At 39.3% G+C, this 17642-nt stretch overlaps 1 protein-coding gene across 1 annotated transcript in view; it reads right to left on the reverse strand.

The window, feature by feature from the left end:
* Positions 1-17137, reverse strand: part of LOC149298983 (WD repeat-containing protein 11-like) — a 29798-nt gene extending 12661 nt beyond the window's left edge. The window contains exons 1-12 of the mRNA XM_089486808.1: positions 17052-17137; positions 13299-13410; positions 12519-12672; positions 12205-12378; positions 11667-11853; positions 10644-10809; positions 9645-9759; positions 8113-8311; positions 5506-5600; positions 4895-5074; positions 4537-4621; positions 4030-4136 (exon numbers count right to left, since the gene is read on the reverse strand). Coding sequence (XP_089342934.1) covers positions 4030-4136; positions 4537-4621; positions 4895-5074; positions 5506-5600; positions 8113-8311; positions 9645-9759; positions 10644-10809; positions 11667-11853; positions 12205-12378; positions 12519-12672; positions 13299-13410; positions 17052-17137 — 1660 coding nt within the window. The remainder of the gene's footprint in view (positions 1-4029; positions 4137-4536; positions 4622-4894; positions 5075-5505; positions 5601-8112; positions 8312-9644; positions 9760-10643; positions 10810-11666; positions 11854-12204; positions 12379-12518; positions 12673-13298; positions 13411-17051) is intronic.
* Between the last annotated feature and the right edge of the window lie 505 nt (positions 17138-17642).

Consider the following 17642-nt stretch of genomic DNA (forward strand, 5'->3'; position numbering starts at 1 on the left):
GATTATTTTTTCGATTAATCGATTAATCGGATAAAAAAATGCAATTTTTTTACATTTAAAATAATGTAATAAAAAATGTACAATTTACACTTTCATCTCTTTATCACAATGGCCTCTCTCTATTCACCTTCTTATTTTACTGACATAATAAAAGCTACAAGAACCCAAACACGGTGTTTCTCAAACTAGGTTTTAATACAAAGTTATTAGTAAATATTAATTCATATGTTAACTATTTTTCATATTTAATAAAAACTATGAGGAAAAAAAGCCTTATTTAAAAAATTTTTATTTACCAAACTGCCCCCGGTTATGCACATCAGACCCCCAGCTTGCCACTCTGCCCCCATATATGCCTTATACCTCTTATATGCCAGATTCCACTGTGCCCCTGATATGCCTTATACTCCTTATATGCCAGTGATATGCAACTGAGCCCCCTGATATACCTTTTACCCCCAGATGTTTTATGACCCCCTGATATGCCTAATATCGATATGCCTTATACCCCCTATATTCCCTGAAATTCATAATACCCCCCATACACCACTATAACTCACCCATACACCACTCTGGCTCCTCCCCCTCCCATACACCACTCTGCCGCCTCCCCCTCCCACACACCACTCTGCCGCCTCCCCCTCCCATACACCACTCTGCCGCCTCCCCCTCCCATACACCACTCTGCCGCCTCCCCCTCCCATACACCACTCTGCCGCCTCCCCCTCCCATACACTACTCTGCCTCCTCCCCCTCCCATACTCCACTCTGCCTCCTCCCCCTCCCATACTCCACTCTGCCTCCTCCCCCTCCCATACTCCACTCTGCCTCCTCCCCCTCCCATACTCCACTCTGCCTCCTCCCCCTCCCATACACCACTTTGCCTCCTCCCCCCTCCCACACTTCACTCTGCCTCCTCCCCTCTCCCATACACCACTCTGGCTCCTCCCCTCTCCCATACAACTCTGGCCCCTCCCCCTCCCATACTCCACTCTGCCTCCTCCCCCTCCCATACTCCACTCTGCCTCCTGTCAGCAACGGATCTTCACTAGACAAGGACTTTCACTGCAGCTTCATAGAAGCCACAGTGTAAGTGAAGTGCAGTAACGGACACTCACAGGCTGACAGAAAATCATCCTCTCTGGGGGGGAGGAGCCACAGTGGTGTATGGGAGGGTGGCTCCCATACACCCTTCTGACTCCTCCCCCCTCCCATACACCGCTCTGCCTCTCTACCCGGCTCCGTTACTGACAGTAACGGAGGCTGTATGTGCGATGCAGTCCCCCACCAGCTGACAGAGAGGATGACTCTCTGTCAGCCTGTGAGTGTCTGCATCGCAGACAGCCTCCGTTACTGCACTTCACTTACACTGTGGCTTCTATGAAGCTGCAGTGAAAGTCCTTGTCAGTAACGGAGCCGGGTAGAGAGGCAGAGTGACGTATGGGAGGGGGAGGAGTCTGAGGGGTGTATGGGAGGGGAGAGAGAGACGGAAGTGAGAGACCGGCCGACAGTGAGGGGAATCCAGGTCTCCTGCAGCGTTGCGGGGGATCTGGATTCTGGTGTTATAATCCGATCTCAGTTTGAGATCGGATTATTATAAGGAGAGGAGTTTTTCAGAGCATTTGCTCTGGAAAAAAAACCCTCTTTTTATAATCGATAAAAATCGATTAATCGATGATGAAATTCGTTGCCAACGATTTTCATAATCGATTATTATCGATTTTATCGATTAGTTGTTTCAGCCCTACTGTAATGGCTAACTTCACTGAAACCATACAATGGTCAGGCAGACCATAATATGAAGACTGAAATAAAAAGCACTTTTTAAACAATAAAATGTTCTAATGAGTACTCTACATGTTACTGCCTCAATCTACAAGCTGTACTTACTGTATACAGAAACTTTTGATTATATGTCAAACCAAATAAAAGTCTTTAAAAGATATATCTGTGTCAGTTTTTCCAGAATTACCTTAGCATTTTAGCGTCATGTCCTTTGATGGGAGATTATTCTATTAATCTAATACCCAATTATTAATCCGATTTAAATTGTTTTTCCCTTAATATCTTCCTTTCTGTTTTAAGAGCACTACCTCTAGTTCAGGTTGTTCTCATATCACAATGTGGCTCCTTATACACTTTAAAATGCCTTAAACGGTTTCACATTTGACTTAATTTTGTGAGCTTCCCAAGTAGGGACATTAGCAGTTCCCCTAGCCCGTATATTTAGGGGACAATGATAGCTCTTCTTCACAATAAACCATCAGAGCTTTAGGTCAAGAACAAGAAAACTAGATGAAGTTATATAATGTAGAAAAAAAATCTTTGGCTGTCATATCAGTCCTGCAGAAAAAGCTATTATCTTATCTAATAATACATTATTTAAAGCCTCGCTGCAGTACAGAACTCTTTACATGAGCACAAGTGGATCAATCAATGTCTCATTCTGAAAGAGCCACCTGCGCTCCTGTGATAATGACCTGAAAACCGGCACGGCTGATGGACAAAATGTAAAAACCTATTTCTATGTCGGGTTTTCAAAACTCTTTTGTCAAAGCACCACTAAAAGGAAACATTCCCATCCAAAGACCATAAACCGCTAAATTCTTAAGTAGGTAATGAAGTCCCCCCTTGTCACATTCCAAAGTAATCCATTCATAAAAGAAGTCTCATCACCGTACCATCCAATGGAATGTTCCTTCTGGTTAGACCATTACAATGGCTGCTATAGAGATCAAACACTGGAGAGGAATCACTTTTCAAGCATTACACCAGTTGTGCATCGAAGGCAGGAAAATCCGGACTACATGACACAATACAGATCATCTGCTTTTAAATACATTATTTGCATATAGGGAATTGTGACCGCCTTTAGCCAAGCCATGTATATAAAAAAAGAATAATGCAGCCATGCATGCAACATACACTTGGCAATAGTAAGTAAACTTTCTACAAGTCCTCAAAAAAAATAAAAAAATAAAGTAAGAACAGAAGTGCTGGTTGACCCATATCATAAGCCCAATTTATAACTGCTTTAAAACTTTTCTTTTCTGAAGCCTTTGTCTTATTACATCAAAGTCTATGACTATTATTTAAACGGAGATCTTTATGTCTTCTGTAAAATAAATACATTTCTCCTATACAACTGTAAACTCATTCATGTTTGTATATGGGTTGAACTTGATGGACTTTGGTCTTTTTTCAACCTTATGAACTATGTTACTATGTTACTATGAATGTTTCTGTCATCATTTGATCTTGATCTTTACCAGTTCTTGCAGATCTTGAAATACTGTCTTGATTACCCTAAATGATGTCTCTCTAGACAAGAAAAAAAGTATAGCCGATTTCATAAAATAGGCTGAAGACTTAAATTATTCAGTGGACAACATATTGATATGCAGAGTACAGGGATATGCAGTCTTCATTGCAGGTTGGTAGACAAAATGACCAAATGAAAGCCATGTAGACAAGTTAAAAAACAAAAGGTGCCCCTTTCTACAGCTGAGGAAGTATTCGAAACGCGTCCTGTATTTGGCGCCTGCCTGGCCAGGCACAATTCTATCAGTGGTGAGTGGTTATTTTCTTCTTTTGTTACTCCTCGTCTCTATAGGGGGAGCGTTTTATAGAGGTCCTTTTAAGTATTTTTACTTTATATTTATGTGCATTACTTTGATTATAATATTATAATTATTTGAGTATATATATATATATTTTTTTATTATTATTATTTTTTATTGTGTTATGTATATTTATGTAGGGAGTTTCTTATTGTCCGGATTAGCTGCTTTGCTCTGTACTGGTTGTTATCAATCTTTAAAGTCCAGTTTCCTTCCTTTTTCTATGGTTGGTAATTACATTTTTTTTGCTATTTATATTTCACACACAATAATTGATTACTGTACATTTTGTGGGTGTTTTTCTGTTCACATTTAAGCGCTGTATCTTTATTTCACATGTAAACAAGTTATTATGCTCAGGATGGGCACAAATAAGACATAAGGACAAATAAGACATAATAAATGTAACCTGTGAGAAGGTCCACCAGCTGAAGCTCGTTTCTCACCAGACCAAGGTTATTTGGAGTAGATGTAGCAAAAGAGAGGAAACTGGTGAGGCTGGTCCATTCGATGGCCCTAGAAGAAGGGTTGTGAAATGGGTAACTAATTTTTACATCTCGCAGATGGGCACTGAAGTGATAAACATTAGGGATTAATTCCAATTCCTCTACATTCTATGTACATTTATGCAAGGCTCTTTGTGAAATCCCTAATGTAGATAACTTCAGCTATCATTATGTGATACAACAGCAGCAACAGGCACTTGTTGACAAGGAAGGATCCTAATACACTTAGCTTTATTCGTTAAGTGATGAACTGTGGGTGACTTACATTGAGATGGAGAGTTTTTAAAATCCAACACAACAAAAATATATTCATACAAAGATGTATGTGCCAAAAATATGTTATGTGTACAATATGTCCTTTAACATTGCATCTATCCAACCAAGTGATTTCAGTGTTTTAACACACTCACCTGACCTCACAGGAATGTATGTTTAACTCTTTGTACAGCAGTCCACTGGTCAGGTTGTAGACAAAGACAGAGCCATTACTGGTACCTGCAACGAGAGGCACAAGTATTGTGTTTTCCTTGTTCCTCAGCACAAGTAACCCCTTCACATTCGGATCTAGAGAGATACTAGGGCTAGTGGAAATGATCAATTTAAGTGCAATCCAGCATCTTGTCAAAAATCTTCATATCAAAATAGTTTAATAAGATATTCTCAAATAGGAAAGCAGTCTTAATTGTACCAGCCATGTAAATACTAATCACTGTGCATAATGCTCTCACAGTAATTTACCAGCCAACTTGCACACACTGTAGCTCTTACCTATGGCCAGCAGGGGTTTGTACTGCGTAATGTTCTTGGTAGTTAGTGGAGGACACATTCTCACCACAAACGGTGGCTGGGGCAGCCCAGAGAGGAGGCCAGTAAGGAGAAACTTCAGGTGGACTTCTTGAAGAAGGGAACCAGATAGCTGAGCGTCACCAGCCTGTATGCTCTGCCCAGCTGTGAAATCATGCAAATATTCCAACAAGAATACATCACACGTTACTGTATAGAACTGAAGAGTGACAGGATTGATTCTAGATGTAATGTAAGGAGGATCTACTTTACTGAAAGGGTGGTAGAAGTGGTAGAAGCTAATACAGTGAGTGAACTTAAACATACATGAGATAAGCGTATGACTAAAGCCAAGACCAAGTATATGAATAAGGCCAAGGAATGAGTATGGCCGAGTCTTTACTTTAAGAAAAACAATGGGCAGACAAGATGGGCCAAATGGTTCTTTTCATTCATCAGATTCTGCTTGTATTGTAGTGCATTTGCATTACTATAAAAGAAATACAATCAGAGCTATTGGTTTCAGAGCAGAAGGAAAGAGACATAGCACATAGACAGTCATTACACAGGACAGTATTGAAAATGTGGTGTCTCACCAATCATACTGTCCAGTGAAAGGTCATTGACTTTTCTTTGAAGAGCTCCCACCGGTTTCCCACAGAATGAATGTGGAGCGTATAAAGCGGCAGTGCTGTGGAAATAATGTAAGAGATGGAAAATATAATCAGGACTCGTGGCCTATTTACAACAGCTGGGCGAAGTTCCATCAAGCTATAACGTATCCGCAAAGCTGTCTGTCAGCTGTTCTATTACTGTATCTTTCTGTGATAATACAACAAGCAAGATTTAATAAAGGGAGATTAGTCGTAATTTTTTGGAAAGCATTTTTGCCAATAAGGAAAAATGTGCTGGGACTAAAGGAAGTATTATTTCCCTATATGAAAACCTCCATGCTTCGACTTAAAGGTGCTGTTCCTCTTACTCTGCTAAATTTAACACTTGTGTAGCTAAAAAGAGCATTACAAACCCCACTCCTAGTTCCCAGAAACAATTCTTTAATGTGGAAAAAAGTGCCTCATACTTTTAGCCTGTGGCCCTTAATTGTCATGTGGCATTAAATCAGGCCCTGATAAACTGTTGTCCTAAAAACTGAATTAAGTCTTCTTAAAATTTTCCATGTTGTTGTTATGTAATTAATTAAACTTTTAGGGGAAATAAAATGATAGATCTGCTCAGGCTGATTTGTATAATAGAAAGTATAATTAACACTTCAAAATAGGTTATTTAGCCTTGTTATGTGTTGTCAGTCAAATACAAATGTATTTTCCTTTTCCATTTAAACCAATCACAAATATCTATTTACAGACATTAAAAACTTTTCACCCGATTTAGCACAAAAAAAGTGTTTTTAAAAGGAAGCCCCCCATGTTTTTTTTTAGAATGGAAAGTTGATGTAATAGAAGGGATGCAGTTATAGTATTTATGTCCCATTCTCTTTCTGGTGCCACAGGTTCAGAGAGTGAACACAACCACTCAGGAAGGGGACTCGATGTAAATGCCTGATGAGATTCGCTTATGAGTCTCAAAAGCGATCATGTGCACATTTTCAATATACTTCCCCTGTTTGCTAGATTCAGAGAGCGACCGCAGCAAACCCTTACACACAAACTGCGTATAAGCCTGTAAAAAGCATAGCAAATGAGACAGAGCTAGGCTATTTATTTGCTTTTTTTTTTTTTATTAGTTTTACTGTTCCACTGCGCACACCTGAAAATCACATTTATACCATTCTGGGGAAGGTTTCAAAGACTACATGCTGATTGCAGCCCTGAATAACCTGACAGCAACAAATAGCTGAGGGCAAATGTACTGTATATGAGGGGATTCTACAGAATGCCCCATATATTTTAAACGGGGAGCACACAGCATTTTAAAGGGACAACTCAGCTTTCATATACATATCCATATGATGGTCGAGGTGTTCCTTAAATACCTAGTACATTATAATGCTGTAAAGCATGTAGAAATATAAGGTGCTTTAAACCCTTAAGGACTGGGCTGTTTTTCTTAAATTTTGTACTCTTCTTGACCGAGGCTGTTTTAACACTTCTGCAGGGTTTGCAGGGCTACCACATCAATGTCTGGCTCAGTGTATAGTGATGGGAGTTATGCTGTACCACCATCAATGTCTGTCTCAGTATATAGTAATACGAGTTATGATGTACCACCATCATTTGGCTGTACCACCGTCAATGTCTGTCTCAGTATATTGTGATATGAGTTATGCTGTACCTATGTCAATGTCTGGTTCAGTATATAGTGATAGGAGTTAAGTTAACTTTGCCACTGCCAAACAATACCCCAATGTGTCATCAGCAGCGTTTCCCGAGTACAGTGATACCACCCATGCATAGGTTTGGCGGGTTGTTTGGTGGATAAAAGGCCATGTGTGTATTTTTCAACTTGGAATTTCAACATCTGGTCATCTTAAATTTACCCCCCCCCCCAAAAAAAAACATTTTCAAATGGCGGTATTTTAACACTTTCAATGCAAGGATTTTTAGGAAGATACATCACCAATTTTAGGACTTGCTCATAATGGTGTCATCACTGGAGTCTTTTTTATTTTTTGATTTTATTACATTGCTATTTTTAGTTTACTGATTATATGAAGATTATTAGCCTGGTCTCCACTGACCTGTATGGTTGGCTGCAGTACCTGAACAGACCCTCTTTACGGGGCGCCGCAATCTTGTGAGAGGCAGGATGCTCGCTATGGCGCTTGTGATTGCTCTCAATATCGAGGAATTGCAGCAACACCGTTTGAGCGAAGAAAGCGATTGTTGATTGATTGATTTCCACACTCGTTCAACCCAATGATGTGCCAGGCACATCATTGTCCTTACCTGTATGTTTTTCTGTGACATGTCTGGAATGTCATTGGTCGTTAAGTGGTTAATGAAAAACTGTATTGAATAAGACTACTCAAGACCAAATTAAGCTCAAGACAAAAGGGTTTGTGTCCTTACAAAGTGACCACTTAGTTCCAGCAAACTATTACATAACTGTAGAAAACAGACTGCGAAGTGCAAGTTGCTCAGCAACATAACATTTTAAGAAGTGGCAGATAATGTTTACCCTTATCTGATGAACATCAATAAGCAAGCACAACTATAATAAAGATAGTGAAATCCCAGCATTACCCAGCATTTCGTGTCCTCCTCCCCAGTACACTGGACTTCAGCTCCCATATCATCACTCGACCATCACTAATCACCAGGGCAACTGCATTCTCATTGATGGGACTGCATGTTATGCTGTATGGGCGCACTGTCTTTGTGACTCGGATGGCATCACACTGGCAGCGCAGATCATAAGTCATCTCCTGCACAGCATCAGAGTCTTAGAAGACAAATTATGTTATTAGTCCATAAAGAGCGCACAGTTTCCTTCGGGACGAGTCATATAATCTGCACTATTCATATTCCAAATGCAACGTGGGGCATGATGAACAAGGCTGTTTTTACGTTATCCACAGGGATTAATTTAGCTTGAAGAGCTCAAAACACAATAGAGCTTGCGTTTTTATAGCTGGTGTGAAATAATTTTCCATCCACTGCCTGAGAGTTTCCAATAACTCACACAAAAATTGTGCCTCAAGCTTTCATTTATGTTGGTTTAATTAAAAAAAACAAACTGGAAATATCTCTGCAGAGGTTACAGATACTTTTTGAAATTGTAGAAAAAGCTAGAAGGCAGATGAATGTGAGTATAAACTAATACAAGAGTTGGGGACGAAAAATGTCACTATACTGGGAAGATACTGGTTTTTTTAGCATTGCACTTTTAGTGTGTGAGTCAGACACTCATCATCGGGGCATTCACATCAATTTTTCATAGAACCATTTGTACTCATTGTGTCCCCCTGCCGATGTCTGTCACCCCAACGGCTGTTACGTTATATAAAATTCATGTTGATGCCCTTTCTTTTAAGATTAGTTTGCAGGTTTTCAGTCGCCTCATTTAGATGATCACCATGGTGACACAGTATACTAAGTGCTGATAGAAACAGGAGCAATTAATCTTTATTGCTGATTTAGTAACACCGTGGCAGATATAGAATACAAACAGAGGCAGCTCTAAATTCCCCAGGTCCCATTGAGAAAAAATGTATCTTGATCTGCCTTAAACACAATTAGCAAAAAATAATCATTATGCAATGACTAAGGAACACAACTGATTGACTTTGTTTTAAAGAAAAGTGCTCCTTGTACAGTGTTGCACAGACTATGTGTCAAGCTTGTGTTGAATATTAACCCCTCATTCCCCAAGGCATTTATAGTGATGCTTTGTATAATGGTATTAGATATTCTACATAACGGTATAATAGTGATATACATACTTTGTAACCCTTTGCATAATGGTAGTATAGTTTTTAGCAGATAAATTGTTAGTATACAGACTTTTGCAGGCTGCATGGCAGAAGAGGTGTAGAATTGTTGTTATTATTATTTATTGTTTTATATAGCGCAGTAGACAACAAGTAGTATCTAACATAACAATTTGACTGAAACAACAGGTGAGGAGGGCCCTGCTCTGTATTGTGCTCGGTATATTGGCAGTAGATGCACTGTGTAACAAGAATGATCTGTATAATGGTAGTACAGATAATATGATATAATTGCACACGGTATGGTGGTACTGGTTGTAGTCCAGTTGTAGTTAACATTCTCACCTGCCTCCTCGTTTGGTGCTCCTGAGCTGCCACAGCTTTGTCTTCCCACACGAAGGGTGATGCAGCCATTCTCGTGGAGACAAAAAAGCACATCCCTTTGAAAGCATGGGGTGACCTGGGCAGAGAAAATTCACAACCAGTGGTTAGAAAGAACAACCTCCATAAATGCAGAGAAAATGGACAAGCCTGGGCTACGTCAATTGAAGAAATTGCGACAATTATAAAACCACGCATTCAGTCAAGAAACTTTACAACACCACCCCTGGTCCCAGAAATTAAATTCTACTTTCTTCCCTTGGATTTTTTTTGACAATTATGTTTAATAGAAGGTTTAAGAAAGGCTCTGGTGCTCAGATGAACTCAGTAAAAACATACAGGAACTAAAATTCAACTGCAGGACAACTGCAGGGCTTACTGCAACTTGGCAAGCAAATAATTTTGCTAACCCGTGCTTTCCAATTTCAAGACAGACTAAGCCATTATTATCTCTAATAAAAATAAAGAAATCAGTGGTTTGAGCATTTTGACATATTGAAACTTATGTCGGAGTGAGAGGTAACGCAATGGTCTGTGAATCTCATTTAGATGTCTGTCCTTGAATAGACTGAGTAGTCTTGCAGAACCAATTGTACCACGTAGGCTTAGATGAGGTGTGCCTGACATTGTCCTGGTTTAGAAAGCCTTGACAAATGTACGAAGCTAGAATTCAGAAATATAAATATGGAAGCAAAGGAAAGACACATTCACATAGATCAGCATGAAAATATATAAAAGCTACCAGCAACTATACCTTATTCTATCCTTGGTTAATGGATTATGGTGTGCACCCAAGCATTGATACAATACCAAGGCACATCTTTACAGCAAACATGCAGAAGCTCAATCAAAATATACACTTTTTATAAACCCAGCTGTGACCTGCTACTAAAACATTTGAAATCAATAAGAGACTGGTGGGACAAGTGAAAGTCAATCACGTATATGTCTATATGTCTCTACCTGCAAGAAAGGAACACCAGTCCTCTCGATGGCAACAACTCCGACAGTTTGGTTGACCTCCAGGTCCAAGATCAAGATCTCCCGCGGGTAAAGTAACAGCATGTGGTTGCGTTTGGAAGGCAAATATGAGAGTTGCAAACACTCATTAAGTGTCACTGCCTCTGCACTGCAAGAGCAACAAAACAAATATACCGGTAATATAGCTGGTTTTAGCAAGGAGCTGGATAGGCCACCAAGCCATGTTTTTCACCAATGCCACTATTTTTTAGTTTTTCCACAAATATTATTGCCATACAAAATTGTCTTTGACAGTCGGCCAACTTCACATGGATAATTAGCTGCTCAGGTGCTACTTGCACCTTTTTAATTTTTTTTTTTTTCCCTTCATATATTTTGATTGCATACATTACATTGTTTAATTATGGAGGTCTAGGATCATAGGCAATGTAATTTAACCATTGAAAAAAATGTCAATCCTTTAACAAAACATTAAATCAATGTATGTACTAGCACATCTGCACATTTCAACATTGTGCACTTGTAGAAAACAGTGCTTTATATAGAATTTATTTAACCATAAAGATTTGATTAAAAAATGGTTATGACATTCATTACATTTGAGCTGTGCAACATAATTCAGCAGAACAATAGGAAGTTATTATCATTGCTAGAAACTACAAACATATGCATAATATTGACTGTTTTCCTGGAAGGTAAATCTTACCAATGTTTTTCATACCAAACAATCACTAGGCTAGGAAAAATAGCTAATCAGTAGGTTGCCCAATGCCACACCACCAAAAATAGTAAATGGGCAATTAGTTTTTTTTCCCACAATTTGTCAGGGGATTTCTATCATAGTACATCTAAATGATCCAAAGCATAACCTGCTGTAACACCAATGTTGTGTTGCAATATCACATGTGGCAATTTTCACAATGGAATGTCTTGCATTATTCTCACTTTGCACCTACAGGTCGGTGGGGAAGCAGTATATTTCATTTACTTCCAGTTCACACTCACCTGGGTTTCTCATTCGTGATAAGAACCTTAACCTTGTTGAGTGCCTTCTTGGCACCAGTTGCAGTAGTTGGCTTGGAGTGAGCCGGACTGGCATGGGGGCTGGATATATACACTTTTCGTCCGGTGCTTGTAGGTGGTTTGGAGGGTGAAAAATCAGACACAAACACAATCCCCTCGCTGGTCAGCACTATGGATTGACAATATAAAAGGGGATCAGATATAAGTTCACCAGGAGACACATTACATGGTTTTCTGGAATGCACTTTGCTTTGATTTGTTCCGGTTTTGCCTTGGCCTTATGTTCCATGATACGTATCTTATCACTAGGGGCTATAAACATAAATACCTATGTCCTCCATGCAATAACATTTTATGCAGGAAACCCACTATGTTTATAAGGCTACATCTAATGTGGTATGACAAGGCTTATAATGCATGACTTTAACTTTTAATTAAACTCTTAAGAATATCTCTGTACAAATTGAGTGAATATCAGCAGGACAGTAAGTTCGATGTTTTATTTATTTCTGAGACTCACGGGCAAGCTGAGAAGGCTGGAAAGGATTGAAGGAAAAAGACAGGATGTTTTCAGCATAGCTTTTCTTCCACAGTTTGGTGCCAGTGTCTGCATTCCAGAGCACAATGAGGTTGGGGGGATGAACAGCTAAGAGCAGATCACGGGATGCATCCTGGCTCCAGAGCCACTGCATGTCTGGAGAAAAGGCACAGACTGAAACCCTTGATTCTTTTTAACAATGTAACATAATGCAGTCTTTAGAATGGAACTACTGGCGTATACAAATTTGAATATTTAAAGTGCACCTAGTCTGTAGCGGTTGCATTTTCCCTTACCATGGATGGGCTTTGAATGCTCTTGTATTTCACATCTTGTTGTCCCCGACATAACATCCCAGACAACTATTTTCCCACTGGCATCAGCAGATGCCAAGCGCAGGGCGTATGGGGATCCCAAATTGTGGTGGTAATTCTCCCTGGCCCATTTGACCTACAAGAGGAAAAAAGAAAAGTAAAACCTTAGTTAACAGCACTAGAGCTACACATAGACAATAGACACAGAAAACCTACATCAAAGGCAGTAAACAGGCACTGAACATAATTTTCAGAGAGTACACACGTTAGACAAGAATTCTGCATTACTCTACACTTTAAATTATTGTTAAAAAGTTATATGTGTCAAAGACGAATGATCTAAAACATGTCACGGGGAACTTCTTAAAAGTGTCACTGAACTTAATTCGCTTTGAATTTGTAGCAGTTGCTTCCAGGACCAAAGAGCTTGTCTGCAGCATACTAATTAGACTTAAACAAAGCTACGTTCAGAACATACTGAACATGACTGAATCTACATCAACACCCCAGGGAGACACACTGAAAGAAACAAGTTATAGCTCTTGCGCACATCCCTCCCCAAGCAGGAGCTGAACACAAGAGATGAAACATTTAACTATCTTCACACTATTTCAGTACTTTAGCTCAGTATCCAAACACAAAACAAACAGATAAGGCCCCAGGCACAGTGTGGAGTCGTCACGGACAGTAAGGCTGTTAAATTAGACTCATATTTTTATTCTACAAAGCACATATCACAACCAGGAAAGAGTGAACACTTACCTTGACCACATTGGCTTTGTGCTTTTCCAAGACTTGAAGGGTCTGTGCAGAGCTTGGATCTACCACAAGGACAAGGGAATGACAGCCGTATGCAATGAGACCTTGACAACCCCTAGAAAGAAGACAGTTTTAGTTAAAGTATATTAAATAGAGCATCACAAAAAATCTGCCAAAAACAATAAAGGTATCTTCCCTCTCCGAATATTTTTATCAGGACTTTGGACTGGTTTTTGTACTGTTTTTTGGCAACCTATAAGCACTATAAGCGTAATTATGGTTTTGATGGATCTAGACATTACTGATAATGACACCCCACAATGTTTCAATGGCCAAATAGGGACACTTTGGGTATGCGCTTAGAGGTGTGACTATGGATGTGGCTTTACTGAGACTTTTTAATGGGTCTTTGGAACCTTAATGAAGTTTAGAAAAGAATGTCTTTTTTTGTACAACTTAAAGGGTCACTAACCACCATATGCACTTTCACTCATTCATGACAATGGCTGATTTTAGATTTTGTACCCTTTGTGACAACGGCTTTATATGGTTTTAATATTTCTGTGGTGCTCATGTTTAGCTTTAATTTTCTTCTTTCTCATTGAGTGAACCCACACATGTTATACATATTTTTTTCCAGGGCAGGAAGGGCTTTCTTGAGATACCATTATTATGATTGTGGGGTTTTTATAATAAAAAAAAATATACCCATCTACAAAATCTAATGAAAAAAATGCTAAATAGAGTCTACTATTTGTCCTGAGTTTAGAAATACCCAATGTTTTTATATTTTTTGTTTGCAAGTTATAGGTCAATAAGTACAAGTAGCTAATCTGGTCACATTAAAGTGTGTATGTATATTTATAATATACACACAATGTACATACCAGCTTTAAATGTGTCTGTTTACAGTAAATCATAACAAATGCATGTTTTGTATAAAGTTATTTTTTCTAGCAAGGCAATGTTCTATTAAATCTGACACAGCCAAAGATAAAAGAAAACTATTTGAAGAAAAAGAAATGTGCACCTTTCTCTTATGAGAAAATATGCTTTCTTTCTTGGTATACATGCCTGTTTGGCAATAAAATATTTGATTGTAAAAAATTGGAAATCACAAAATATACCTACTTGGTTTCAGTTTGAAAACCAATTGGTTTATCAAATTGAAATGGAAAGAAATCGAAACAAAATAGCAGAAGAAGGCTTTAAAATTTGGGAAGTAGTATCGGGGGGGGGGGGGGGGAGTCAAGAGTAATATCTAAACTAAACAATGTGACGCCTCTATATCTGCTGAGAGTTCTCCCTCCTTTTTAAGTACTGATTTGATTAACGTGATCAAGCATCTATTAGGATAATGAATAATTTTAATGTTTGACTGTTTGTATAGATTGTTATGTTGTGTAAGTCTTTGTCCTTTTTCTATTTTTATATGTTTAATAAAAAATATATATATATGCTTTATCCCAATGTGAAAGTAAATAAAGGCATAATAGTAAGAAAAATGTGTTTACAGAGATTACAAACTTCAACACAGTTTATCATATGAAACCATCAGTGGCAGGAAAGCTCTCCCATTGAAATCAATGGGAGCACTTTTCACGCATTCACCCGGTGGTCTGAAGAGACCCTCGCCCACAGTCCCTTTCACATCTGCTGAAGATTAGGATGTACAGAAGCTGCCCCTTTACCATGTTGCCCCGATAGATGTATTCGCTAACTAGTGAATGTGTGTAAGACTTGAAACACTTCACCTGACATCTGACAACATTTATCATGATGGGTCATGCTGACTCTCTCCTGCAAACGGAGCAGAGTTAACTCTGCATTCAAGGCCGCTTAATTCAGCGGGCAAAGTGGCCAAAGTTACATCACAAGGTGTTTGAGTGTCATTTTATCAAATCACGTTATGCGTTATCCATGCCCAAATAGATCTTTCATGCAAGAGAAACCCACTAAGGTGAATTGCAGAGAAATGTTGGATTGCACTTAAATATTTTGGTATAGTAAAAAATGAGCCCATAGAAACACTATTCAGGACACAAGACAACAAATCAATTAAAGGGGCGCTCTACCTATCACATGTAACAATCTTCGAGGGATTTAGCAAAACACCCACCCCACACACCATGCATTTGCCTCTTTATCCACCGCCCAACTCGTAGGCTTGACGGCGATTTGTTCAAGCAGCCAATAGTGGCACAAATACTGGACCACGGAAAACAGCTGCAGCTTCTGCTTCTTCTAATGGTACTATCATTTTTTCAACACAGGTTAAAAAATGCACATTAAAGTATTTACAAAGTACTTAAATGTGTATTACTCACTGTTAACCCCACCTTGTGTTGTGATCATAATATCGACAGCATTGCATGAACATATTTATTAGCTTAATTTGACTACAGGTGTTATAAGTTCAACATGTTATCCATAGCATGTTTTAATATTCATAAAATATGCACATTTTATTTTACTAATTACTAATATTTCTATGTAGCTGGTACTTTGATGTTTCTAAAGAAGACAATAACTTGGCCCCTTATTCATGTGAGATCCTCAAGGCTCCTTACCCAGGGGTTAGTTATAAAAATCCAGAGCAAAGTTTGAAAAAGTCCTATCAACATCAGGGTTGTGCTTAGGCGGGTGCTGCAGGTGTACAGCACCCAGCAGGGTCACATAACTTATGTGAGCCCACAGTAGTAGGGAGGCAGCACCTTGCATGGAGAGTGAGAGGGAAGACAGGGCTCAGTGTGAGGCAAGAGGGAGAAGACAAGGCTAACTGTACTGATGATGACAGAAGGGGAGTGTGTGAGTCTGTATGACTAAGTGTGTGTTACTGTATGGCAGCAGGGTGCGCATGTTAGTATGGTGTTCAGAGTGTGTGTTAGTGCATGGTGTTAGCGTGTGTGTCAGCACATGGTGCTATATTGTGGGTATGTCTGTGTAAGTGTATGGTGTTAGCGTGTGTGTGTGTCTGTGTCAGCACATGGTGCTATATTGTGGGTATGTCTGTGTAAGTGTATGGTGTTAGCGTGTGTGTGTGTGTCAGCACATGGTGTGTAAGCGTATGTTGTTTAGAGTGAGCTTGAGTGTTGTATGAATATGTAGATGTGTTTTCATTACAGAGGGAGAGGTTGGTACACCCGGGGCCTTCTAAGCCTCCGATCAGCAGGAACATTATAAGGGTTGCCATGGCAACAGAACCCATTTTACTGTGGGGAGCAGTATGATAATTAAACATTATAAAGTACTAAAATAATGGAAGTCATACGCATCACGTTGCAAAATTGAGAAGCATGTCTGATATTCATCCTTTCAGATATATATACAACAAAATAACGAGAACACCAACCTTATCCAAATATCAACTACATGACCTACTACAAAACATATTCTGTTCCGCTTGAACTCAAAATGTGTGGGACAAGAATGAGTGACAGAATGTTTTCCAATGAACTTTATTAAACAATTCTGTAGAATAGTCTAAACAAAACCTTCAGAGAAAATCTAGGTAAGGATCCTTATTAGTCACCTATTTCAATAAATATACATATCATTAGTTATCTATAACCCGTCACATAACTCGTCATATTTAATACGAGTTCACTCAGATGTACTATAGACCTGCTAAATCATTTCAGTTTACAAAGGGAAGCAGAATAGGTCGTTATGTCGGACTAGAGGCATATAGCGCTGCATACGTTTAATTAGCCTTGACGCCTACTGACCTATGACCTCTGCCCTGAAATAACTTACCAGTCCAGCGCCCCCTTGTTGTGCTGGGTCAGGGCCCCTGTAAGGGTGCGAGTGGACAGCTTAATGTTTACGGTAAACGGAATCATTGTTGGGCTGCAGAAGTGATAACGAAGTACCGATTGCTGTTACAAGGCAGCTAACGCGAAGCAAGCTGCCATAGAATCCACAGCATTTCCGGGTCTGTGAGGCGGAAGGGAGACTTCCGGGTAAAGCTGGAAGAAACGTGATGTCGAGACCGCCATCATAAAAGAGGGCAGCTTCCTCTGCCTTGCGTGTAATTATTAGTCGTGGGTCGAGGTTATGCCAATAAAGTTTGTGCTGATCGCCGCTTACCACAAACCGACAGACAGATTTCCAGCAAGTCTACTTAAACGCTAAAGTCATGATACAATAATTTTTAATAATTTTAATATTTTTCCTCCAAAAGCTGGCCCAATCTTTTAAATTCAGCTCTGGGCCAAAGTTTTAACTTGGTATCTTATGAATGGTAATTTAGTATTCAAACACTGTAGGTTAGGGTGACCACACGTCTCCTTTTTTGCAGCAGTCTGTTTGTTTTTAGTTCTATATGGGACCTGCCATACCTTTTTG

This window comes from Sceloporus occidentalis, unplaced genomic scaffold, assembly GCF_023333645.1.
Source record: "Sceloporus occidentalis isolate IW3139 unplaced genomic scaffold, rSceOcc1.0.p SCAF_30, whole genome shotgun sequence".
Classification (NCBI taxonomy): domain Eukaryota; kingdom Metazoa; phylum Chordata; class Lepidosauria; order Squamata; family Phrynosomatidae; genus Sceloporus; species Sceloporus occidentalis.